This window comes from Cibotium barometz, chromosome 7 (genome assembly GCF_041138505.1).
Source record: "Cibotium barometz isolate CiBa-2024 chromosome 7, ASM4113850v1, whole genome shotgun sequence".
NCBI classification, from domain to species: domain Eukaryota; kingdom Viridiplantae; phylum Streptophyta; class Polypodiopsida; order Cyatheales; family Cibotiaceae; genus Cibotium; species Cibotium barometz.
The window spans coordinates 28,444,608-28,470,679 of record NC_141052.1 but is presented as its reverse complement, the minus strand read 5'-3'; the positions used below and the strand labels follow the sequence as shown (position 1 = coordinate 28,470,679).

The window sequence follows — 26,072 nt, the reverse complement described above, 5'->3', positions numbered from 1 at the left end:
AGACGCAAGAGTCTCAAATCTCATCATCAGATGAAGATGATGAGTCTTCTGAAGAGAGCCACACGCCACACATTTTTTATTTTTTTTAAAATGATTCCGTACGGATCCATACAGTATGGTACCGTACCGTACCGTACGGCTGTACCGTACTGTACGGATCCGTACGTACGTACGGAAGCAACCTTGATGTAGACTTGCAACTTACACTACCCTCTCAAGTGTCCATGTTTCCTACCATCTGCTCACTATTGTTCCACCAACACATGGTAGCAACAATCTGCAAGAGAGCACGTAGGACAAGAGAACACTACACAGGGTATGTGATCTTGTAATCCGGTTCCTCCCTCCTGCTACTATATTTAAGCATAAAAGCTTACCAATAGCAAGTAGAGAAGTAGAGTCGATGACAGCGGAAGTCTTGGCGATGGAAGTCCTTGGAGTGTTGAGATCTTTGATTTGTTGCCTTTCTTCGCGACAAAAGTCTTCAAGAGGATGAAGGGAACCTTGGGAAAGCTTTCCCTATGGTTCAACTTGAGAAAGGAAGGCTGAAATTAGGGTTTTCAGTAAAAAGACCAGAAATTATAGCAAAAATGAGAGCTGTTTTGCTGAATTTCACTCATTGGGAGTGAGTAGGAGAGTGATTAGCACTTGAAAACACTCTTGGAAGCTTGGAAAACACCCTAACAAGTTGGGTATGGCTATGGAGAGCTTGGAAATGGAGAGAAATGGTGGAAAAACAGAGTTTTCAGTCTCCAAAAATCTTCATGAAGAGAAAACACGAATTTTCTCTTAATAAGTAAGTGAATTGGGGTCCAATAAGGTGAAGGGACATGGGGAGATGCCCATTTATGAGTAAAAGGGGAGGATCAGGTCCTGGACATAGGTCCTGGACATTGAGTCTTGTCCGCCTTGGGACTTCAGTAAGTGTGAACTTGGAAGCGGTCATAATTTATAAGTGACTTTTGGGCGCCCAAAATTTAATGAAGTGGGAACGCACTCACTTATAAATATTGGCTAAGTCCTAAGGGCTATTTGAGCCTAGATTGGGTAATACTTACCACCTGTTCACATGCCACACAACCATGTCACCAGACAGTTTCACATGCACGGTTCACGGGCGGGCGTCCCCTTACCCGGAACTACACATTGGTCAAGCAAGCATGAAAACAGCATGCAATTTCAATTGCAAGCAAGCACATAAAGATGCTATGCAATGCAGCATTGGTATGGACAATCCTCGTTCATGAGACTATACCAAAATAGACGTGCTCCAGGCAAGTACACGAGGTACCAGACCCAATGGAACACCAATCCACCGAGCATTTCCGGGCATGTACACGGAGGCACAAGTCCCAACGGAAAGCCAAGTCTACAATATCACATGCGTGGGATTAATTCCGGCATAAACAACTGCCATGGACACCAATCCAATGTACATACATGATCAGAAAGCACGGGTGGACCAATTGGGTGGCCAAATGGTGACAGTCACTCTATATCCTTGTATCTTTACATAGTCAAGGTGTCGACAAGTAGGAAATTTTCGAGCTAGACCTAGTAAACTATCTTATGGTTTTTCCCTGTTTCTTTAAAATCAGATCACTCATAGAGTGACTGACCTTAAATGGGGCAACCTCTATTTTGATTCCTAGAAACAACGCTTTTTTCCTCATCTATGCAATGCACAACTGCTGGCCTAGTCCTCTAGAGTAGAGTTTCTCGGGAACCCACTTACCTAACGTAGAACCTCTAATTAATATATTGGAAAGCTACCCGACTAATCGGGTCCACCTGTCCATAGGATGGTGCCGTCAGGGCATTCCATCCTCCCACTTTCCACCTTTGTTTTCTAATTAGTCCTATCACGCTGTGTAACATATATAGACAAGTTTCTTAATTAATAACCTTACACATTGTTCGTTTAAACAACATTTAACAATGATACAACAATGCTTACAAACAAAGGATTTAATAAAAGAAATAGATACAATGTTCAAAATTATCCATAGCCAAATCCAGGCTCTCTTACTCCTTTACTTTATTTTACCGATGATCTAGAATTCGGCCTTCTAGCCCCTCTATAGACTGGGCAATCCCTATGGGACCATACACCTCATCGTTGGTAGCTGGCGAGGACTCAAGCGGGCCTGTCGTCCTCTCAGGCTCCATTGCTTGATCCTCCCGCTCCTCAAAGGGATTTCTACACACTAGGGAAGGCTTATTCATTGCACTAGCTTGGGTCCACAGAACTAGGCGGCATCATATTACTTGCCTAAACCGGCGAATCTCATCTTCCCAATGATACCTTGGGCCAACTCTGGGCCTTGCTAACGTCGTCGCCTGGCTACACAAGCACGGAAACGGGGTTAGCCTCGAGGCAGGGAGAAGATGTACCCGTACTTTTTAAGTTAATCAAAATAACAATTGCTTAAACTAAACCATAGAATACGATAAACAACATCACCTTCTCGAGAAAACAACAATATCACAAGGATTTTGGAAATTTTCAAAGCAAGGACAGCGATATCTTTCTCTTAATTAATTTAATGCTAATATTAAAAATTCAATCAAAAACCCCTTTTTAAACGATGTCCAAGCTAACTTGGCTATTAATTTCTTGTGGGACTCCCAAGGGGAGAGATGGGGTCACATCTAGAGCATTTCCTCTAGGGTGGTTGTTATACACGCTTTCCGAGGCGGTATTTTGGCGTCTTCGTGGAGGAGCCATTTTCTTCACCTTCTCGTAGCCCACGTCGCCGCGAACCCAACGTTTCAGTCGGATCAGGAATCGTAGCTCCTTTGTTCACTTGATGAGCATAAAACTCCTAGGTCGGAACCACCTCTAAGAGCCAAAGAGCCCTTACTAAAGTCACCGCAAATTGGGGGAGGGGGGGGGAAGGTGTCCTTAAACTGGATTTTGGGGCAAAAGGATGCACCTACAGGAGAGAGGGAGGGAGTTCTCTCTTAGGCACACAGGGAGGAAGGGGGGGGAGAGGAGAAAGAAAGAAAGAAAGTTGTATTAACGTCTTCAAAAGGCCAAAATGACCTATGAGACCAAAAGGTTACATCATATCCATGAGGTACATCACCCTGGGTACAAAATAGTAATAAAGAAAGATAACAAAAATCTAGAACTTTAAAATCTGATGTAGGTACATGAGCAGAGAGCTCTCATATCACCCTAATACATCCCTCATGGGCCGCTGTGACATGGTGCTCAAGGTGGTAAAACTGAGCTGGCACGAGAAGGTCCTGCGATGATGGGAGATGATGGCCCGGATCTTCCTGTGGTGGCGTGGCTGTGGGCGAGGGCCATGGGGTCTGGGGCATCGAGCTCTTCATAACTCAGTGGCTCTATCGAGTGTCACACCTCTTGGCCGAGCTCCTACACTAGCCTGTGGTTTGAGTATGATGGGTGGATCGGCCCTCGGAGTGATGGTATGGAAGGAGTTGGTGAGAGCTCTTTGTGCTGGTCCTTGAGCAAGTACAGCTGATCTGGATCTCACTAAGGACTCCCTGTGTCTGTGGAGCTCTAGAAGAAAAAGTGCCAGGCATCTCTGAGCTGGGAAGTCCATGATCCTAGAAAGTGGTCCGAACCCAGCTCGGAAGAGGTAGTGGAACCTCCCGCGAATCTCATAGTATACAGGGCATCGGCATATGTAATGGTCCTCTGTCTCAGGCTCTGTGTGACAGAGCTGGCATATCCTATCCTCTGGTGTGGCCACCCTAGGCCCATATCTGGCAGTCTCTACTCTCAGCTGGTGGGACAAGGTGCGGATCTGGCCGATCGCACATCTCACCCCAAAGGATAGGTGTATGTCCATGTAGCGTGGACGGATGATGAACCCATCCACTGTCAAGCATAGGAGGTGATCTCTGTAGAAGGCCATCTTCGTCCCCAGTGGACGACTAGGTGAACTCCATGTCCTCTGAGTATCCAGTCTGACAATGTCCTTCCTGATAACCCTGTTCCGCTCTGTGCGGGTGAGAGCAAATGACGGGGCCTCTATGTTGTACTGGAAGGGAGGGAATGCCTACATCTGCATACCGTGCATGCTAAACCAAGTGCCTACCTGTGCATACCAGCACTCTGTATCTCCCCCGGAGAGAGAGAGAGAGAGAGAGAGAGAGAGAGAGAGAGAGAGCAGCTAAGGACACCCTCTACTCAACACAAGGGTGAGATGGTGAAAAATTTTCTGCAGAGTTTACTTGGAGATGGGCTAAAAAGCTTTGCTAGGAGAGTGGCTGCAGAGGGCTGTCCTGTACAGTCCGGCACAGAGTGTCGGGTACGGACTGTGGGCCGAGGGCAGCACATGGTGTCGGGGGTACCGGCCATGGGGGTACGGGAGGGTTTATATAGGAACTGGTACGTGGTACGGGTGCAGGGAAAGGGCGAGCAAAGTGGGGTACAAAGGATGGTGTACTATGAATGTACGTCGACCTGTGGCCCCATGAGCATGGGGAAAGGGATGGTACTTGTGCACGGGCAAAAGCTGAGGTACGCATGCACCTTCTGGGTTAGTGGTAGCATGGGCGTCCATGTGTCAGCTAGTGTGCACCGTACATTGGGGTGGTCGGCCTTTGGTTATTACGCGGCTATTGTACGGGTGCTCGAGTATGTGAACACCATCTTTTTGGGACGGGATCCCTAATTTGGGACGTCGGCCACGATATGCGTGCCGGAGCGTCCGGCGGGTGTGAATTTTTTTTCGGCGAAAATGTCCGGGGTATTTCCTTGGTTGTGGGGATGTAGACCGTTTGCCAATCGGACACCCAGACGTGCATTTATTAAGGTTTAAAGTTTACCATATTTTAACTGAAAATAACTAAAATTTGCATATAGGATTAATCCGGTGTCCGTTTTGAGTGTTGTAAAATCCTATATTAGGGTAAAATCACGCGCAAATTCCAAATTTGGACTTAGATTTTTAAGATTCCAATTGGAAATAGCTCGATTATTAAAATTGACGATTTTTACATCATAAAAAGACCATAAATTCATATATCGAATGGGTATATATTATTATTAAAGATGGGCATGTTACATCCTTCCCCCCTTAAAGAAATCAAGATGTCCTTATCTCGTCATGAATTCGGGGTATTCTTTTAAGAGTGTAGCTTCATCTTCCCAAGTTGCATCCTCTTCAGGGTAATCTTTTCACTGTACTAGATGTTCTACAAGAGTTCTATTACGGAGTTGCCTTTCTCTAGAATCTATGATCCTACTAGGCTGCAATTCAAGGACTCCTTGAGTTGGGATTATAACTTGCTCATCATCAAGAATATGATCGAGACTGGGTACATAAGGCTTTAACAAACTTACATGAAATACATTGTGGACCTTAATATGGACTGGATCTGCAGCTTATAGGCACTTCTGCTTGAACATTTGATGACTGTATAGGGTCCACAGTATCTTGGGTTGAGCTTCTTATATTTCCCAAGTGATAGAGAGCTACGCTTGGGTTGTACTTGTAGAAGAACTTTGTCTCCTTCCTTGAAGATTCTTTCAGACTTCCTTGTGTCGGCATAATGCTTTTGCCGATCTTAAGCAGCTTTAATATCTTTCTAGATAGCCTTGGTATGGTCTTCTATCTCCTCGAGCATTTTTTTTGGACGCTTCGACTCTTAAGGTTGGATCAGATAAATTCAGAGGGGATAAGCATTCTTGGCCATAGATGAAGGAGCTAAAGAAGCTCAGCTGAAATAGTTAGGGTTTCATGTGGGAGACACACACAGAGAAGAAGGGAGAGAAAGAAAGAAAGAAAGATTTTATTAACGTCTTCCAAAAGACCGAACTCGGCCTATGAGACAAATCGGAGTACCTGTATGGGGTATCCTCTGTCATCCCAACAAAATGAAAAAGTACTGAATAAAAAAGCTGAATCTGGGTGTGCAGGGGATGGAGCTCTATTACTAGGAGAATGCAAAGCTATATGCATGGAGTATACAATCATGATATGCAACCTAGCTAGCTCCATCCTGTACCATACTGAGGGTATAAAATGGTATACATCAGTGAAGGGGGTGTCCACAGCTTCCTGAAGAACATGTGGGGATGAGTCAACTCACAAAGTACATGAGTGTGTGACTCCCCTATCACACATGTATATTTGCTCTAGTGCACATAGTGCACTTAGTACATTAAAAGTGCAAAGTGTACTATGTACTATAAAACTTATGGGCTTGTACACACTATAAGGGTGGGCATAATGCCTTTACCCCAACAACCTCCCACTTAAAGGCAATGTGCCCTTAAGTGAAGGAAAAGAAAAAATCAGCATGTACATGATAATATACAAGGCCATATCAAGGCTGAAACTGGCCTCATCCAATGCCCATCAAGTGTCTGCAATGAGCAAACCGCTCTGGAAGCAAACTCTTTGTCAACAGATCAGCCGGGTTGTCATCTGTATGAATCTTGACAAGCTGAATCAGCTTGTCCTCTATCACCTCTCTGATGAAGTGATACTTCACATCCACATGCTTCGTCTTTGCATGAAAGACATGGTTCTTTGCCAACTGGATGGCACTCTGACTGTCACAATGCAACAATGGAATATCCCCTGTATAACCCAAATCAACCACTAACCGAGATAGCCATAGCGCCTCCTTGCAAGCCTCTGTGGCTGGCAGTGCACTTTTGCATCCTGGATATCCATGACACAGCACCTCCTGTGAATGTAAACACATAACCGGTAGTAGACTTCCGGTTATCTGGATGACCGGCATAATCCGAATCCGTGTAACCATGCACTAATGCATCCTGTTTGCCAAAGCAGATGCACATATCCTGTGTGCCCTTCAGGTATCTCATGACACCTTTCACTGCTTCCCAATGCTTCTTGCCAGGGTTGGCCATGTATCTAGTAACCACTTCCACTGCAAATGCAATGTCCGGCCTGGTAGCAACCATGGCATACATGAGACTGCCACAAGCTGAAGCATAGGAATCTTGGCCATATCAGCCCTGTCACTATCCGACTGCGGGCTGTCCATAGCACTGAGTTTCACATATGGAGGCAAAGGAGTACTAGTCTTCTTCCCCCCCTCCGTATTAAACCTCTGCAAAACTTTGCCAATGCAGCCTCTTCTTCAAGGCATCCATCTCTTTACGAGATTTCCTGGCAATCAACATATCATCAACATACAAGATGAGGATTAATAGACTGCCATCCAAAGCTTTCTTGGTGTATAAGCAGTGATCTATGTCACTCCTCCTGAAATTGTGGGATTTCATGAATGTATCAAATTTATGATACCATTCCCTTGGTGCCTGTTTGAGCCCATAAAGACTCTTTTTCAGCTTGCATACAAGCTTCTCCTTTCCATTCACTGCATAACCCTCTGGCTGTTGCATATATATCTCCTCATGGAGATCACCGTGAAGAAAAGCAGTCTTCACATCCATTTGAATCAAATCCAGATCATCATGAGCAACCAAAGCTAATACAGCTCCAAGTGTGGTCATTTTGACCACTGGAGAGAAGATCTCATCAAAGTCCACACCATATTCCTGCTTGAAGCCCTTAGCCACTAACCTGGCTTTGTATCTTGGCTTTGCATCAGGTGCAACTTTGAGCGTGTAAACCCACTTGCATGGCAAAACCTTCTTGCCTGTAGGCAAATGCACCAACTCCCATGTTCCATTTTTGTGCAGAGAATCCATCTCTGACTTCATAGCACCCTCCCAAAGAGCCTTGTCTGCCCTCTGTAAAGCCTCCTTATAACAAGAGGGCTCCCCACAGTCAGTGAGCATCAAGTAGTCAACCCCTGGAACAAACCTGTCAGGGGGTCTGGAGGGTCTTGTGGACCTCCGTACCCAATGATCATCATTTGCAGGTTGCTGTCCAGCCTGCATATCACCTATTGGTGGCTCCTGTTCCATGCCATAAGGTTGAAAGATCATGCCCGGTATCTCCTCTAACTGTGGGATATCCATAGGGATATCTTCTGCCATCTCTGCCTGTCCATTTGGACCATTTTCAGCACCATTTAAGGGCTGGTTTTGTTGCTGTAATGGCTGATTTACAGCCCTTGGTTGTTGTCCATGATGTCCATCGTCATCAAAGATGACTCTGCCAGGCTCCTGTTGCCTGGCAGGCCTTTTATACATGCATGTTCATCAAAAATGACATCATTGCTGCGTATAATCTTTCTATTCACTGGATCCCAAAGTCTATACCCCATTTCACCTCTGTCACCATATCCTAGGAATATGCATTTGTGAGACTTAGGATCAAGTTTGGTGCGTATTTCCCTGCGTATGTGCACGTACGCAACGCCACCAAACACTCTCAAGTGCTTGTAGGACGGAGGCTTCCCTGTCCATACTTCCTCTGGCACTTTCCCACCAAGCCTCGTGTTAGGTGACCTGTTTATAAGATGAACGGCTGTCATAACAGCCTTAGCCCAAAAACCATGAGGTAACGCAGCATGTGACAACATAGAACGGACCTTCTCCTGAATGGTCCTGTTCATCCTCTCTGCTGTCCTGTTTTGTGGAGGATCATAAGGAGCAGAGAGCTCCCTCTTGATGCCTTTAGCATCACAAAAGTCCTGAAACTATTTGGACATATACTCTCCACCATTGTCGGAACGCAAAGCCTTCAGTGTTTTGCCAGTTTGATTCTCAACATGAGCAACAAACTTCTCAAACACTGAGAATGTATCACTCGTCAAACGAAGAGGATAAGCCCACACCTTGCGTGTGGCATCATCAATAAAAGAGAAAATATTTTGCCCCTCCCAAAGAAAGCTGAGGCATCTCACATACATCTGTATGCACAAGCTCTAACTGAGCATCTTTCTGTCCAAGAGCTTTCTTGTGGGGGCACTGGAGTTGCCTGCCATATATACAATGCTCACAAAACTGACAACTTGACAACTTTAGAGAAGGCAAGTAACCAAAACGAGACAATTGCTCCATTCCTTTGACACTCATGTGTCCCAACCGGCTATGCCACATAGAGATTTCCGGCAGCTCGGTTGCATTTACATTAGCATGGTGACAAACACCAGCATGCATGAAGTAAAGAGTGTCCACCTTAGAGCCTCTGGCAACAACCAGTGAGCCCTTACTAATCTTCCACTTTCCACTACCAAATGTGGTAACATAACCAGCATCATCAAGCTGTCCAGTAGAAAACAGGTTCTTCTTGATCTCAGGCACATGCCTGACATCATGATTGTGGCCTTCACCCAATCCAACTTACCAATATCCTTGAGTAAGTTGTTGAGACAATGAGCCATGCATGGGCTCCAGAAGATGTGTGGATATCTTTGCTCTAACAAGGCTCCTGCTGCCTTGTTAGTGCTCTCACCATCGGAGACAAATTGGACAACATTTTGAGCATCAACATACTCGACAGCTTCACTCCACATTTCACAAAGGATAGGGGCAGTTTTTTGTCTTACCCCACACGCTGTAGACTTGATGTAGAGAGGCCTTCCTCGACATGAAACAAGGACACCCTCCAGTGAATGGCTTCGTATGTCGCTCCAGCCATCGCCCATCAAAGTGACTCCATAAGAGCTCCATTGTTGCTTCACTTGTGTGAAGGCTTCATGGATAGAAGTAACCTCATTCTCCAACAGTTTCTCTCTCAAAGCAGCATAGGCTAGAGGAGTGTAGGAGGGTCCAAAAGCAGCAATTTCAGCCCTGGAGTATGGAGAATGGGTGACATTGAAAGGGATGCCACAAGAATAGAAGAAGCGTGCAACAACACTATCAACCTGGGCCTTCCTTTGTGGATGCCATGCTATGTGAAGCGTACTTTGCTTGACGTTTGGCCTTCCACTTGCACCTGATGATCCACCACCAACATGAGTAGAAGTAAAGGGTGCTTGCCCAAAGGTTGCACTTACAGGATTCGTTGAGCAAGTTTAAGTGTGTGTTGAAGTGGGACCACTAGTAGGCTTAACGGCCTGGGTTGTGTTCACTGTTGTGTGGATGAGCTTGATGTTTATGCATGTATTTATAGGATTTTTGAGGTATAATATAATTGTTTTTTGGTTTTTTTTTTTGCAGTCTGCAGATGAGTTGGTTGGCAGCTTGCATGAGTTGTGTAATGGTGTGTGTGTGTGTGTGAGAGAGAGAGAGAGAGAGAGAGAGAGAGAGAGAGAGAAAGATGTATTAACGTCTACGAGAGGCCAAAGTCGGCCTATGAGACAAAAAATAATACAACTGTGTTCTTCCGGTCATCGGAAGAAAAGAAAGAAAAGTGTGCATGTGTCTGGATACAACTGTGAATCATCATGGATCGGTGGAGCCCATATACAAACAATATAAGGGGGGGTGGGGATGTGGATGGAGTGCTAAGGCAAGATGCATCTCTATATGCTGAAGGGGTAGTACAAGCATGCTATGCAGATCTATGTCTAACTCCATCCAGTGCCATAAGAGGGATATAAGATATCATACATCGCCGATGATGAGGCTGTGAATGGCGTGAACATGTACCCTGAGTCTGAATGAAAGCGAGCTAGCCTCTCCTGTGTCTCCATCTGGTGTCTCATTCGGATAGCTACTATCTCTCGGTGACGGAGTCGGGGTGCTCTATGTCCAGTCTGTCTAGGTCTCCTCCTGGCTTTCAATTCCTCTGCTCTCTGTGCGGTCACCCCACGTGGTACATCAGCTGGCACTGGCATAGCTCTCTGGAAGAAATCTGTGAGCTGGGACTGTCTCCCACCCCTAGTGGGAGCGGGTGTCTGGAGGAGTCTCTCTCGAGAACTATGAAGCTCTAGTAGTAGCTTGCCAAGCTGTCGCTGGTCCGAGGCCTCCATCAACTGATGTAGTGAAGAGTGCTCCTCAAACAATCCTGCATATCTATCTCGACCCCCTGGTGGGCTCTACATCTACATACAAAGTGATCCTCAGTCTCCACCTCCTCGCGGCACAATCTGCATATCCGCTCAGCTCTGGGAACCCGTGCCGCTCTCCCAGCCTCTATCTCTAGCTGATGTGATGAGACTCGTAGCTGCCCAATAGCAACGTGAGAGCTGTGTGGCATGTATACATCCATGTACCGCGGTTGATGTATAAACCCATCCCCTGAGATGCTCATAAAGTGGTCTCTGTAATATAGCATCTTCGGTGGTAGTGGGCTCTCTGGTGCTGTCCATGTCTCCTGTATGTAGTGCTGCCATATGTCCTGTCTCATCACTCTGTTCCTCTCATTGAGAGAGAGGTAACCCCGTGGAGCAGACTGATCATACTGAAAAGGTGGCAACCGCTCAATGTCTATCCCATGATGTGAGAACCAGTGTAGCATCTGTGCATACCAAGATCCAGTGTGTCCAGCCTCGGCCAGCTGTCTGGATGCCTCAAAAGCTCAGCGGGATAATCTCTCCGTGGGCATCTCCCTCATCCTGTATATAAAGGAGATCGTCTGGAACAATGCCTCCACTGCCATAGGTCTCAGCTCGAACAATGTCGTGCGGGACGGATGGTTTGCTGCGTATCATCCTCGAGAGCATCAAGATCTGTGGTCTCTCGAGCTGTACCCATGTGGAGGCTGCAAGCCCTGGTGCCCAAACCGCTGCTGCATACATCAAGGCTGATTCACTAATGTATCAAAGAGCCACCCCTTCGTGCGGAGAGAGAGAGAGATTTCTGGAATCTGGCTGGCAGCTTGGGAGGTGCATGTGCATGGCCACTAGCTGTAGGCGGTAGAGTTATGCCTTGAATCCATGCTCGTAGCTCATACGCGTAACGCAGCTGTCCACTGGTTAATGTTAGAACTTAGGCGACGTGAGGTGACGTGACTCGTGAGACGGGTAGGCGACGTTAGGCTGCGTGTTTAAACGATAGACGTGGGACGGTGGATGTGGCGTGTCTTTGCTATGTGCCATGGAAATGGGGGCACGTGGCGCCTTGGAGTCGAGAGACGTGGCGCCCTTGGGAGTCGAGAGACATGGCGCCCCGGGGAGTCGAGAGATGTGGCACAATCGACTCCATTTGGGTTGTGATAGGTTGGGCCAAAAAAAGACTTCTTGATAAGCTTTTTAAAAAATCGACATTTACATGGCTTAAAAAAGCCCTCAATTTAAGTGTTGTTGAAGAAACGTTTCTTCGTGGCGTTTATTCATAAGGAAACGCCACGTGTCAGCCGTTTCCCCAACAACGAAATGTTTCATCAACAGAAACGTGTTTCGGAAGCTTCTGCATACGTTTCGGCGTTTCTTGATCCTTCCACTCGTGTTTCTGGCTGTTTCCCGCTTTTATGCCTTGGGGTCTTCCGTAGACGTTAATATAACTCTCTCTCTCTCTCTCTCTCTCTCTCTCTCTCTCTCTCTCTCTCGTTTATCTTTGTTAATCAAATGCCATGATGATGTTTTAGTTCCAGCCCCCATAGCGTGGCTACCTGCAACCCTAGCTTAGGAGTGAACCCTTCCAACACTGACCCATAAAGTTTGGTCAATGTGTGGCCAATCATGATGATGTGGTAATTAATCGACAAAATGGTGTTACTGGTGGAAAACCTTGGCAAAGAGCTATGTTAAACATATCAGCTAGGAAGGGGGACCAAAGTGTCACCGAGGGAAATACACCAAAAACCTATGCCCATGCACTAAGGTTAAAGGGGGCACATTTAATCTTGATTCTACTCATGTAAAAGCTTCAAATTCACTAGAGAAACTCACCATTGATGGCATGAGCATTGTAACATGAGCTTATGTAAGAGGCCTTTTATGAATGAAATCTTAATCATAGCGTGCCATTGTTTTGCCTCCATAATTGTGATTAAGTGTGTTATTAACACCTTGATTATCTTAGTCCCTAATCATGCTATAATGATGATGCTCATCTCCTTTGATCCTCCATAAGTGCATCTTAAATCTCTCTCATGCCAACAATCACAAGCATGAGCGATATGCCCAGCTAGTAAGTCCTCGTGGTCCTTGGCCTTCCCATGCTATGTAGTTAACGTATTGCTTTGGTAACATTATGTATGGTAAATAGGATGGCAGAAGTGGGTCGGGGGGGGGGGGTGAGGCTAGGAATGTGTTAGGCTTTTGTGCCTAAGTGTGTAAAATGGCCGGATCTGTGATGGGGGTGGGTGGCCTGTGCTCAAGAAGTTTCTGCCAAGTCTCACTACTACAATCACTCGAAAAAGGATCGGTAAAAGTCATCCTTACACTTGACCAAAAACGCTGCCTTCATACGATGGACAAGGTGTGGGAACCTCCTTTGCACTTGGCGCTCAATGATTTGTCCCGTTGCTTTATCACGTAAGATGTGGTGTGTTGTCTAGAAACGCGTTTCTCCGTTTCAGGACTCCATCTGTTTCCATGGCCGTTTCTTGTTTCCCAAGTGATATTGTCACAGGAAACGGCCGTTTCCACCCCTAAAAACTCGTTTCCCCATTTCCATTCCTCAAACGTTTCCATTCCCAGGGAAGCGGATTGTATCATGCAAAAAGGTGGTGAGCTGGGCCGTGATGGTGGATAGTGGAGCACAAAGATCAAGAGTGGAGAGTTGGGGCTGGAGATGACCTTGATAAACATTATCTAGGTCATGGTGAAAGTGGATCTTTGTGTAGGCAGAAATGGGTCTTTGAGGGGGCTGTTTGGGAAAGATCTTGTACTTCATTTGTAACTAATTTATAGTGAGCTTTTCGTTGGTTAATTTCTTGCAATTCTCTTGAAATGACAATAGTAAAATTTCTTCTCACATGTAGATTATATTTTTTATTTGCTTATTTTGAAGGATTCTGTCTTTGTCATAGATACCTTAGAATTGTTACTTATGTACCAACATAGAAAAATTTCTCACAGGTTCATATTCGTGCAAGGCAGCCTCTAGGAAACAACCTTCAATTTTCTTTGGTGGGTACAACAGCTGAGGTATGTATTTGATATGAAAAAAGTTAAAATTCTGAAGATCAAGAATAATTTGACAAATCTGGTTTCCTCTCCTTAAATTTGTATTCGCTTGCAGTTAATTTTCCCTGTATATGTAGGTTTATGAAATGTGTGCCTGTCCACAGCAGTGTATATACATGTGATATCAGTATATGACCCTGTGTATGAGGTAAACTAGGCATGATCAATTAATGGTAACCAGGTAATGCCCACCTCAGCCAATACTGATCTGGTGGCCAAGAGAATATCAGGCCTCTGTGATGGAAGCATGTCATGGTATCGAAGAGCCTCCTGGATGTGTATCTGTCAGGTGGGGGGTATGATGCTTTGGGTCAGCTCACCCTCAAAGAAGATTGGAACTCTAGCACTGAGGACCCCTCTAGGGCGTGGGGCTGGACTGCTAGTGCGGGTGGTGATCTCTGATGTGGATGCATGTAGACTAAAGAAATATGTAATGGCCCTCTGAGAAGTATCATGTTTGGTCTGCCTATCAGCATGCTGTCTCAATACTACATCCCGATGACTTCTGAGTGCCAGCAAGTACATGCCCAGGCATCTCTGATCATCATCCATGCGAGTGGACCAAACTCCTCTCAGAAGTGGCAACGGAATCTATCCCGTATTTAATAGTAGTGTAATGTGCCCCATCTTCTTGTGTCCTCTTGTAACTGATCCGTGGGTTCACACACGACTATTAATGCGATTAAACACTTAAAATAAAGGCGCACAGTTTATCCACTTGAAAATTCAGGCACGCTTAAACACTGGACACCACACTGGGCATATCATATTACCAAGGAGTATTTATCTCATACAAGCTTTGAGGGTGCTTCAAGTGTCTAGCACGAGATTATCCATATTACAACACCAAGGTCCCAAAATATATCCAAGTATGCGGGTTTCCTGCAGACCATGGAATCCATAAAACATGGACTACAAGTCCCACACCATTGTTGAGTGACCGATAAATAATGTGGACAATAGTATCCATAACTCGGTCCTCATATCAAATAATCCATGATCTGCAAGTTCATGAAGTCCAACAATAGATCCATGATAACACTTCCCAAACGCATACATGCAAGAGAAACAATCCCATAAGCTATCCACGGTTCCAAACTAGTTTGGAAAGCAGATTAAGCTTGAAAATTGGCTTCTACATTATCGAGGGTGGCTGGAACGAAAGCCTGGCTCAGCCTTTTGAATCTTAGATTTTCTTTTAGAACTCAGTCGAAACATACGACATCAAATTAAGATCTGATAAAACAGGTTTTGAGTTATACATCATCAATCCTAAATAGTATTGAGAATGTTTCTTCACTAGTCTCTTTTTGCCTCATTAGATATCAGCATTTCAATACCCACCTGCCTTGGAAGCCATGGTTTAAGCATTTGGTTTCAAAAACCCGAAACATTCTGTGGAACCTCAGCGACAATGTTTATGGGGGAGAATGTGACACATTTCTTCCCAGTGTGAGTTCACATCATCTAGATGAGCAAAGGATTCATTTACAGCTTATAGACAACAGGAGATTTTGAAGGGTCAAAAAGATGACAGAAGTGAAGGTGGGCAGCAAGCATGGTTTTATTGGCAGGCGTCAGTTGGGTCACAATGCATCCACAGATGTTCACACTAGACATGGCCAGGCCAACCGATGGTCTGCCAGGCTGCCTACTGGTCAACATGGCAACCTTGGAGCTTGCCAACTAAATCCATTCATATTCTTGTGGACACCAGAACTTGTTTTATGCCAAGATAATGTAGGTTTTTAGGAGCTAATTTGTGAAGATGGTTTGAAGTACTAAATTGAGTTGTGAACGATATTTTCCTCTTCCAAATGAAGTGAAAGCTTTGTGAGCTAATGCAGCTATTCTTGTTGTGTACGCTTACTGTATTTTTTCACTTCACTTGGACAGATACGGCAATTGCGACTTTTGGCTGATGGTTCTATCAACATAGTTGCTAGAGGTTGCCAAAGGTTTCGTACAGCTCATGCTTGGACAAACGCGGATGGTGTTGTAAGAAGATATTATGTTTTGGGCCAATCTACGTACCTTATTTAATTGCTTTCTCTTTAATGCCATTTATGTATGCATGCATGCTTGCTTGCTGGCACCATTTCTATAAGATATATCATCTCAAACCTTTTGCAATTGCAGATGTGTGCCCAGGTGCATATAATTTCAGAGGATATGGCTTTGCACATTCCAAGGGATGCATTTGGGGCATTGGCTTCTGTTCCCAACTTTCAAAGTGGCAAAGATCCTACAGCAATCTCAAAATTAGATAATTCTCATGATTATCACTCCAAACATACCTTGAAGCACCCCAAAGACAAAGGTTGTGAAGAGGCGGAGTCTAAGATCTCTACGAGGCAAGGACATGCACAAGATTATTATTTGGAGAGTGTAGGCCAGGAGGAGAGCAGTGGAAGCCATGCCAGGGGTTCGCAAGGGTGGTGGTGGTGTCATAGTAGGACTTCAGGGCAAGAGGAAAGACGTCGAAGAAGAGCACAAGCGAGGCAACTACATGGCGGCAGGGTTGATCCTATATCTGGTCTATGTTCATGTGATGAGAGGCCATCTGTTTCTACGAGAGGAGAAGCTGTCAGATGGGAGGGTTCTCGCAAACGATGGGCTTTGGATGAATCAAAATGGCTCTTTCGGGCACAACGCTCTGCATGGCCTCACTGGGTGTATAGAATGTTTGATGCTTACGACCTTGCTCGCCGGGCTGCAGGTAAGACGCTGTTCCTGACTATGGAGAACCTCATGCCGAGCTTTGTACCTGCCTTTTCTTGTCATTTGGTAATGATTTAGGGGCACTTGCTGCAGACATGTGGAAACAAATTGTGGAGCTTCCAAGTATATACGACATGGTTAGAAAGCCAGAGATGTTGTCATACCATATTGCAAGCAAGATACCTGTGCAAGATGCCACTAGGCAGGAGTTGTTGGAGATTGACGGGGTCGTTGCCCGGCTTCAAAAGGAGATTCAGTTGTTAGAATCTATGAACCACATGAAGTGTAAAACTTGTATGGTATGTTGTGTTCTATAGCAAAATAATATACATGTCTTTCTTTACGCTCGATCTAGCTCATGGATCATCATCTTGATCTTTATGGATGTGTGGACTATCCGTGTGGACAGACTCTCATAGCAAAGCGAAGCGATATTCTTGTGATGTCTCCTGAAGGACCCATGGATGCGTACGTAAACAACTTCGGCATTGTACATGAAACCTTAACTCTTCTTGGGACACACGGTCTTATGCTGGAGGGAGAACCAACCACTCAGCACAGCTGGTTTCCCGGGTATGTATGATATTCCTTAGAAAGTCTGGAGGTAGCGGAGATTATAAGATTTTTTTTTAAAGATCTTTCTCAATGATGGTAATACTTTGAATGTCACCAGATGTAGTTATTATTCTAAGGTGTAATTAAAATTTGGACTGGTTACACCGTCCCCCCTCCAGGGATGTCAGGGGTGGATGGTAATCAGAGTGTGTTGTAAACAGACTCATGTAGAGCTGTGTGATGGCCTTTGAAGTGCACATACAGAATGATCTCATATTGTGCAAGCAGATTTGCTGGTTAGAAAGCTTACTTTTGCAGTGTTAATACAATCTATCCTGATTGGACTTGCAGTTACTCCTGGACCATTGCGTATTGCAGTGTCTGTCAGTCTCACATGGGTTGGCTTTTCAAAGCTGTAAAGAAGGGGATGCATCCGAGGCAGTTTTGGGGAGTAAGGAGGTCTCAGCTTGCAGAGAGCACTTCTTAAAACTACCTCCTTCCCCTATCATGGGAGGGTTAAGAAGAAGCGTCTTTATATAGATGTATGTACAAGTATTATCCAATTGCTGTGATGTCACATTTATTGTAAATCAATAGTCATGTGAATACAATGTAAATAACTTTGTTTAGCGTGTATAGATGCAAACAACTAATGAAAATTGTCCAAGCCCAAAAGCTCTCTTCAAACGGGACCAGGTAAAAAGTAGAAAGGTTTTTTCTAGTGTGCAGCAAAAAGCAATGCAAGTCTACTGCTATTGGGAAATGAGGTCCTGTTCTTTTTGGTCCTTCCTAGGCTGTTAACATATGGGCAAACTTGGGAAAGCAAAATTGCTCCTCAATGGGTGGCTACTAAGCCCATCAAAAAGGGGACCAGTGGCCATTGGACTGGCGAGATTGCTCATCAATTGTCACCGTAGTGCATGTTTTGCCTTGGCAGAAACCCTAACCCTAACCCTAATTTTCAAGATCTTCAGAATGAAGATCTGTTGGCATCATCGCGAAGATCTCGTTGACAGGAGAAACTTTGTCTCTTAAAGCATCTTCAAATTCAAAGTGGTTTGAGAGATTTCTAGGAGGATGACTTTTTTGCATAAACAGTCAATAAAGTTGCTTTTTTATTTCCCGAGAAAAAGATCCTTCTTTTAGTTAATGAAAGACAACCACGAAGGGCTAGATACAAACTCACCTCATATAAGGATAGGAATCAAATGATCATAAGGGGAAGAGACACTTCTCCTCCGGCTGGCCGCTCTGTGAGGAGAAGGCTATCTCATACAGGGAGAGGGGGGGGAACAACCACACAGGTGGTCTGTAATGCCAAGTGGGGTCACCACCTCTAGCTGTGAGAAATGGGCCAAGCCTCCAAAGCCTCAAGAAAGCTTCTCACCGCTTCCGAATGTGGTTAGGATCTCCCTGTGTAACTTCCCTCACTGACCACGGAGGGTGTGAATGATGTTGAGCCAAATGCTCTTGATGGACTCAGCAGGCGGAGTGTGGGTAACCTCGATGGCCTTGCTGCATCTAGCGTGCCAGATGTGTCGGGATGCAATGCTACTGCAAATCTCCCATCTCTGGCATGAGCTTGGTCGCTAGTGGTCTATAGGTGGGGTTGAGATTGATGCTGTCGAAATACGACGGTGAGACCTGAAGGGCTATCCCTCCCCCATCCTCCTCATAAGCCCTGACCACTTTAGCATTTGTGGTCCAAGCGACAGTGTCCCATGTAATGATCCGGGTCGAGGCCCTGTCCATAGTGAAGATGTGGAGAATCTGCTGCCAAATCTGTTGAGCCTTCGGGCAATCCCAAAGACATTGTCGCTGAGACTTCTGAGGGTGGCCACACCGCGGGCAGGCTGTTGACTGACCTCCAACTGCTAGCCAAGTGCCGACCGCCAAGCTCTTGTGTGCCATCAGCCAAAGAAAGAAGCTGTCCCAAAGCTTCTTCCAAAAATCTGAAAGGAAACGTTGTGAGAGACCTTGTGTGACTGCCAATGTGTTGTTGTTGCCAGGGTGCCATCAATCTCTGGCATCTGGATCCTGTTGCCTAGCCATGTTGTATATGCAAAGAAGGGGGCATCCAAAGTGTCCTCCCGGTCCGCAAGGTCATGCCAAGTCCACTCTCCCAAGTCCCGCTGTAGACGCGTGAGAGGTCGGCACTCCCATATCCATAGTCGTCGCCAAAATCTCTCCTTGGCCACCTTGGCCGGTGGTGGGTCGATATGCCACTCCTGTGCCCGAAAATCAATCACCCTCACCCTCTGCAAGGTGTAGCCACTCAAGGGAAGCTTGGATTCTCTAGTTTGCCATGGGATCCAATAGAGAAAGTGAGCAAACCACTGCCCTCATCTGCTCCGTGGATCACCACGAGAATATCATGTAAGGTAAACACTCCTAGCCACACTGGGGGAGTTGGGTATGGGATAGGAGGCAGGCACTCCTAAGGGATAGCTGAGTCAATGTCGATGCCGAGCCTGTCTCTACCCCGGACCCCTGCCAGGCCTCTCCTGCACCTCCGGGGGGTAACTCCCTGTGTGCAATCCAATCTCTAGGGGACCTGGCTTGTCCTTTTCTCAAGGAGCCCCATGATACATGAGGTCGGGCCCCCAACATGTGGCCACTGGGTAAATGGATCAGGGGGTTCCAGACTAAATGCTGCCGAAGCCACTCCTCTGAGATTGCCGGAGCTATTTGTCTAAGGGCCGCGGCCTGAGGTGATTCCAAGCTCGAAGGTCCCTAGAAGAGTGATGGGTCTCCACTGCCTGATCTCCAAATTGCCACCCTCCTTAGGAATCAAGTGTATCAAACCCTCTGAGAGTCTCTCTGGCATGGCACCTCTGATCATAATCTCGTTGAAGGCAGCTCGAAGGCCACCTCCCATGAGGTCCCAATGATGAAGAAAGAAAGAGACCGGAAGCACATCCGCCCCCGGGCATTTGCCCCTGGGTAATGCCACCACCACCTTTGCCAACTCCATATTGAATGGAGTCAATAAGAAGAGAGGGGGGAGCCGCCTCTCGTGTGCCGCTAGACCCTCTCGCGCATGTCCATCACCTGTGGGGATAATGGGGCACCTGTGAGAAGAGATCGGAAGAAATCAGAGGTGATGGCTCTCACATGGGGGGGGGGATTTGAAACAATAGCTCCAGCCTGGCCATGCAGTTGCGAATACCATCTCTCCACCTGTGGGGGCCGGCTATCTCAAAGAAATCCCTTGTGACTGTCTCACCGGCTTGAGTCCATAATGAAGCTCTAGCATGGTATTTGTACTCCACCCTCCTCTCCTCAATTATCTAATCTCCGTGTGGGCGGCAGCAAGCTGACTCTCAATCCATGGGCTATCTGGGGAACGCTCCTCAAGCCGCTGTAAAGAGGCCAAACCCCTCCTCAGACTCTGCTCTTGCTCTCGAAATCCCTCCAATCTGCTCTAGGCTGCCTCCTGCAAGAAACCGATGATCTCCCCTAGGCCAACATCCAATGTGCACGCAGTAGAGCCTGAGGTAAAGTCCAATCCCACCCATATCTGCTCTATCTTGCTGTAGATCTCAGGGTCCTGAATGAGGCTGTCCGGAATCCTAGAGCTCGCGTGTTTGTCATGCCTCCAGGGGTCCTCTAGGGACAGAATAATCGGGGCGTGATTTGAAAAAGTAGTGCCTGCCAAGATACCAATCATGCCCCCTCGGCTGCAAGCCCACTCATCAACGTAAAACCTGTCAAGTCTATAGAGGTTGGGGCTGGTGCTGCTCCTGTCCGATCGCGAGAAGCCAAGGTTCCTAGGGCTGTGCCCAAACTCTGGAAGGTGCCAAGGGTCCCATCCCCTAAGTAACGGTATCATCTCCTCCCAGGCAGAGTACACTGGTCTTGAGACTGTGGCGGTGCCTCCTCCAAGTCTTTCCTCTGCTGCCTCTATAATGTTGAAGTCACCACCCATGCACCAGAAGTCAACCTGGGGAAGGGCCGGCCAAACTGTGCTCCAAAAGAGGGCGCTTACCTCTACAACGACGTTCGGGGCATAAACATTGAGGAAGCCAACGCTATCCAATCAAAATGGTAACCCACTGTACTCGCTTTGGTACTATGACTCCTGAGCCTATCATTGTTGGCAAAAGTAGCTCACTGACAGAAATACAAACTCCTCCCTGCGTCCCTATAGGGCCAAAGGATGGAGACTAGCAAGTACAACTCTTGCTTGGTAAAATCTTCCCGCATCGGCTGGGGCCCCTCCGATAGGTAATGCTCTTGGAGGAAAAGAATGTCGATAGGTCCCCCCACTATGGCTCTCTGAAGCTCTCCTATCAGGACGCCTCGTCTCTGAAAGCACCGAGGCTCCCCCTAAACCCTGTATGTTCGACGAGACTATCTGCATATCAATCTCTGTGTGAGGCAGAACTACCCTCCACTCCAAGGCGCGCCAAGTGGGCGTGGATCTTGTCCTCCATTTGATGCCACTCTGTCTGAGCGCGAGAGTATGCGTACTCCGGGCTCCATCGATCACAATGGAGGTACCAGTATGCATGAACATAAAAAGTAGCACCTCTAGGCTAGAGGCCACCATCTCCCCGTCCTAGTCTCTGTGGCTTGAGCCTCCAAGCTCCATTCTAGCCAATGGCCATAGATGGGTGAGTACGTCGGTGATGCAAAGGTCGTGAAGATGATGGGACAGCTCAACTGCCTGACCTTGGATGGCGGCAGTCACTGACTCTGAGTCCCACTCCATCCCTAGGGCTGCACTCAAAAGGGAAAGAGAAGATCATCGTGCCGTTCTCTGGCGTAGAGCGTATGGAATGGTGAAAAACCACACATCCGAATAGGTGCTACTGTCTCCTAAAAAACACGTGTCCCTTCCGCGCCGGAAGACATCGGAAGAAACTATAATCCACACACTCTCCCAAGATCCTCTTGGGAACTCTGGTGGGAGAGCCCTCATTGGGGAGGCAGCAATGGTCATCTCCACGGGCTCAGAGAAGCGGTGAATCAAGTGGCGGCTCGCCGGCTGCCTCTGCTCCGGGTTGAGGGTTGCTGGGGGTCGACGGGAGTGCTTTGGAGAGGCATGAGGGAGAGGGAGAGGGAGAGGGAGAGGGGGTGGGGGTGGGGGCTCTAATGCGGAGGACGGGGTTGAAGGACCTTCTGCGGATAAAGATGGGGAGAGGATGGAGGAGAGGCCGGAGAGGGGTGCTGTTGGGAGAGATCCATCGGGGAGGAAGGTTGCTGGGGGCACAGTGGGGTCTACCGGCCTCACTGGGCACTGAGAATTAGGGGAGGGATGTCGACAGGGAATCGGCTGCCAAAACGAAGGGGTTGAAGGGGCCCGCTCAGTGACTGGAGGGGGCCCGTTGCCAACGGGTGGGTGCTACGATAAACGCTCATAACGGTTCTCTGACATAACCAAATCCTCTTGTGCTCTGCCAGTGTGGCACGCATAGTGACGACGCTGAAGCCTGGTGGTCGGATGACAGCTTGGGCGCGGGCCAATTGTCCGCTGCCACTGTCCGACAACTATGTCCTCTGCGGCTGGGACCTGATGCTCTGCTGCCTAAGAACCTGCCTCTCTCTCTAACCCTTGGTGAGGATCTGAACGGGATACAGGAGGGAACCACTGGGGTCGAGGGCAAGCTCTGGCTAGATGGCCCATCTACCTGCAAATGAAACATTGCTTGACTACTCCACTCGCGTTGAAGGATGGGGTCTCTCCAGAGGCATGGGATAGATATAACATGTGGCGCTGAATCTGGCGAGGCAACATAGATGTGGAGGGATGGAATCCCAGTTGCCTGTGCAAGGGCCAAGGCAGCAGTGGGGGGGATTCCATCACTCTCTCGGTGGCACCACCAATCACTGGGAGAAGAGGAAGGGATTCCTTCCTAAGGCCTAGGAAGCAAACTGTAACTGGGAAGCCCAACACTCCAACAAGTGGGTCAGACACAACGTCGAAGCCGTGCTGCCACCGCACAAAGAAGGCATGTGCCGTACGCAATGCAAGGGGACTCAGTTGCATGACTCAGTCTGACGCCGCTGGCAATTCGAACTCCACTTGGTAGTAGCCATGCCCCAAAGGGTGAATGTCTGTGATCTTTGCAGGCTCACCAATGAGACTCTTTTGTAAAAGATCTTTGAGCTGTTTGCGTGCGGGGTGGGTACCAACAATTTTGCAAACCAGGGTGGAGGCCTCTAATGCTAGAATAGTCCTGGCGAGGATCTGAAGGTCTGCTTTGGAAAAGGATAAGCAAGCAATGGTGGCCTCGGTCGAGGGGATGACGGAGGTGCTGCCATGGAGTCCTCTTGGGGGCGAAGACCAGAAAATGCCAAAAACTTGTCGAGATGAGAACATCCCGAAGATCCTGAACTCAACCTGCGGGAAGAGAGAGGAACGAGACATGGAGGTGAGATCTCATTAGGGTTGGCTAAGTGCACATCTCCGACTCGATCCTTGCATGGTTGTTTCTCTTCTTTTTTCCATCTTGTGTGCAAGGTTGTATGTTTAGCTCAACAACCACACAAGCACTTGACTTAAACTTGAAGAGAGAAAATAGAGAAAGAATGTAGACAGGGGGAGCTAGATTGCTCCTACACGAGAGAAGTGGCGGCCCCAAACCGCTATGGCGCCCCTGCAAGTATTTCTTTACTCTTCACGAAGCTAGGTTAGAGCTTCAACTATCTTGCTCCAAGAATCCTCGACTACGAGTACTCCCGCACATGCACTAGCATCCAAGGCCCAGAAGTGAAGGCTTCTTTGGCCTCCTCCTCTCAGATCCACGTTGTGGTTATGACTAGAGTCCTCTCCCATGCCTCACTTATATTGAGCCGGCTTAGGCTTTGCTTTAAAGCAAGTTTTTCTTTTAAAAAGCACTTCTAAAAAGTAACCTACTTTTAAAAATTAATTTTATTGGAAGGCAAGTCACATGCGCTCTCTAAGCCACCCCCCCCCCTCTCGCACTGCTTCACTCCCCCTTTGCCCGCCTGTCCATCCCGCCTCCCCTCCCCCTGCATTTATGCGCCCCTTCCTTTCCTCTCCGCGCCAACCACCCCCCCCTCGCGCTTCCTTCCGCCCTTTTTGTTGTCTCTCCTCTCTCTCGCCTTTAGCCTCCTCCCCCCCAACCCCCCTTTTGTCTCCCTTTTTCCCGGCCTGTTAACTTTCCTTTGTGAGGTCGCTAGGGGCTCACTCCACCACTTGTGTCACCCAAGTAGAGATTCAAGAGTTAGGTGAAGAGCAAGGAAGGAGGGAGCTATGGAAAGCTCAACCTTCACTCTGTGCCATCTGCATGCAAGAGGGACCTTGGTAGAGAGACAAGAGGGGAGAGGAGAGGAGAAGCTTGATCATCACCATTCCTAACATGCACACACAACAACAATCAAGTATGCAAGCATCAACAATACAAGCAAGCATCCACAAGCTTAAGAGAGAGAGAGAGAGGCAAAACTCAAATGAGACTAATGGGATTATTCCTTTTCATATTTCATAAAATGTCTTATATACAAGAGCTCTCATTTTACAATGGTCGGCGGTCGTATATTTACAATTTGGGGATCCAAAACTAGCTTCCTAGCTCTATGTACATCACTTTCTTATGACCGGCATTACACAAGTCATAAGCTCGTCCATGTCATCATATCAATGAATGTAGAAAAAGGCAAGAGAAGGAAAAAAAAAGAAATAGTCAAGCATGGTTATGGCTGATGCATAACACCAAGTGCTTGAAAAGGAGGAGTTAGTGAACTATGCACATGATGATTGGGCATCCATTAATTTTTCTCCCTTGAGTCTGCTCCTTAAGGAGGCACAATCACATGTGCAACAACTTCTCATTTCTAGTGTGAAAGGAGTTGGAGAGGTTGTGCTCTGCGAATGAGACGATCACTCTCTCAAAAGTCTTGTTTGTGCTAGGCACTAAAAAGAACTTATTGTTAGTCTCTACCATTGCTAGGGCATGCCTAGCTGTTATATTTACAGGCATGACATATGCACAATTCATAATCAAAGTGATTGTGATACCATCATTGACTCGGGTACATTATGGTGTGGCCTTTATAGGTTGGATAGGTAGCAGAGATTGGTATATAATGCATGTTTAGTTACTACCATGTGTGCTATGAGTGATATGGACTATGGCATGCTCTCTTTAGTCACTCGAATTTTTGCAGTTGATTATGCCTTAAAAGGTAAGAGACGGTGTAAAAATTGCCTCCTTGAGGCCCTTGCCAAACATGTATATGAGGTGCATTTTGTACAAGATGCATAAGGCATCTTTCTCGAAAGATGAATCAGTAAGGCTATCCAAATTATAGCTTATACATAGTGATGTATGTGGTCCTATGAGAACACCATTGATCAAGGGATATCTCTACTTTTTTACTTTTATTGATGAGACTACTCTAAGCATACCTGGTCTATTGAAGGCAAAGTCTGATATGGCAAGCCCATGGTTTTATTGATGATGCATTGAAGCATCTCTTGCTTGAGGACGTGCATGTTGAAATGAGTGATGCTAGAGTGCCAAGTCACCTAGCCAAGATGAGCTATCATAGCTTTGTTGTACTTTCCTCATATAAAAGGAGGACATTTCAAGCATTGGAATACAAGTACATCTCAAGTCTTTTTATGAGTACAAGTTTCCATCTTGTAACCTAACTGAACTTGAGTCTAAACTTAATTAGCACACACTCATCACCATGAGTATTGTTCATTTTTATCCACCTTAGATTAGTGTTGTCATTAGTGTAAGATTAGATTAGGATTAAGATCTAATTAGATAGTTGATTATTATTAGAGAGCTTGATCCATGAATTTTATCATGGTATCAGAGCTTGGTTTAACCTCTCCATTAGCTTAGCCTTAGCTCACACTAGTCTAATTACTTCATTAATCACCTAATTATTCACTAAGCTCAAGCTTATCCTTCTCTTCTACTTGTGGT

At 46.6% G+C, this 26,072-nt stretch overlaps 1 protein-coding gene across 1 annotated transcript in view; it reads left to right on the top strand.

Moving 5' to 3' along the window:
- The window catches only part of LOC147636854 (uncharacterized), a 39,803-nt gene extending 21,965 nt beyond the window's left edge, over positions 1–17,838 (top strand). Inside the window, exons 5-10 of the mRNA XM_086800415.1 lie at positions 13,780–13,848; positions 15,784–15,885; positions 16,027–16,606; positions 16,702–16,907; positions 17,018–17,181; positions 17,515–17,838. Coding sequence (XP_086656541.1) covers positions 13,780–13,848; positions 15,784–15,885; positions 16,027–16,606; positions 16,702–16,907; positions 17,018–17,181; positions 17,515–17,650 — 1,257 coding nt within the window. The 3' untranslated portion in view covers positions 17,651–17,838. The remainder of the gene's footprint in view (positions 1–13,779; positions 13,849–15,783; positions 15,886–16,026; positions 16,607–16,701; positions 16,908–17,017; positions 17,182–17,514) is intronic.
- Positions 17,839–26,072: the final 8,234 nt, after the last annotated feature.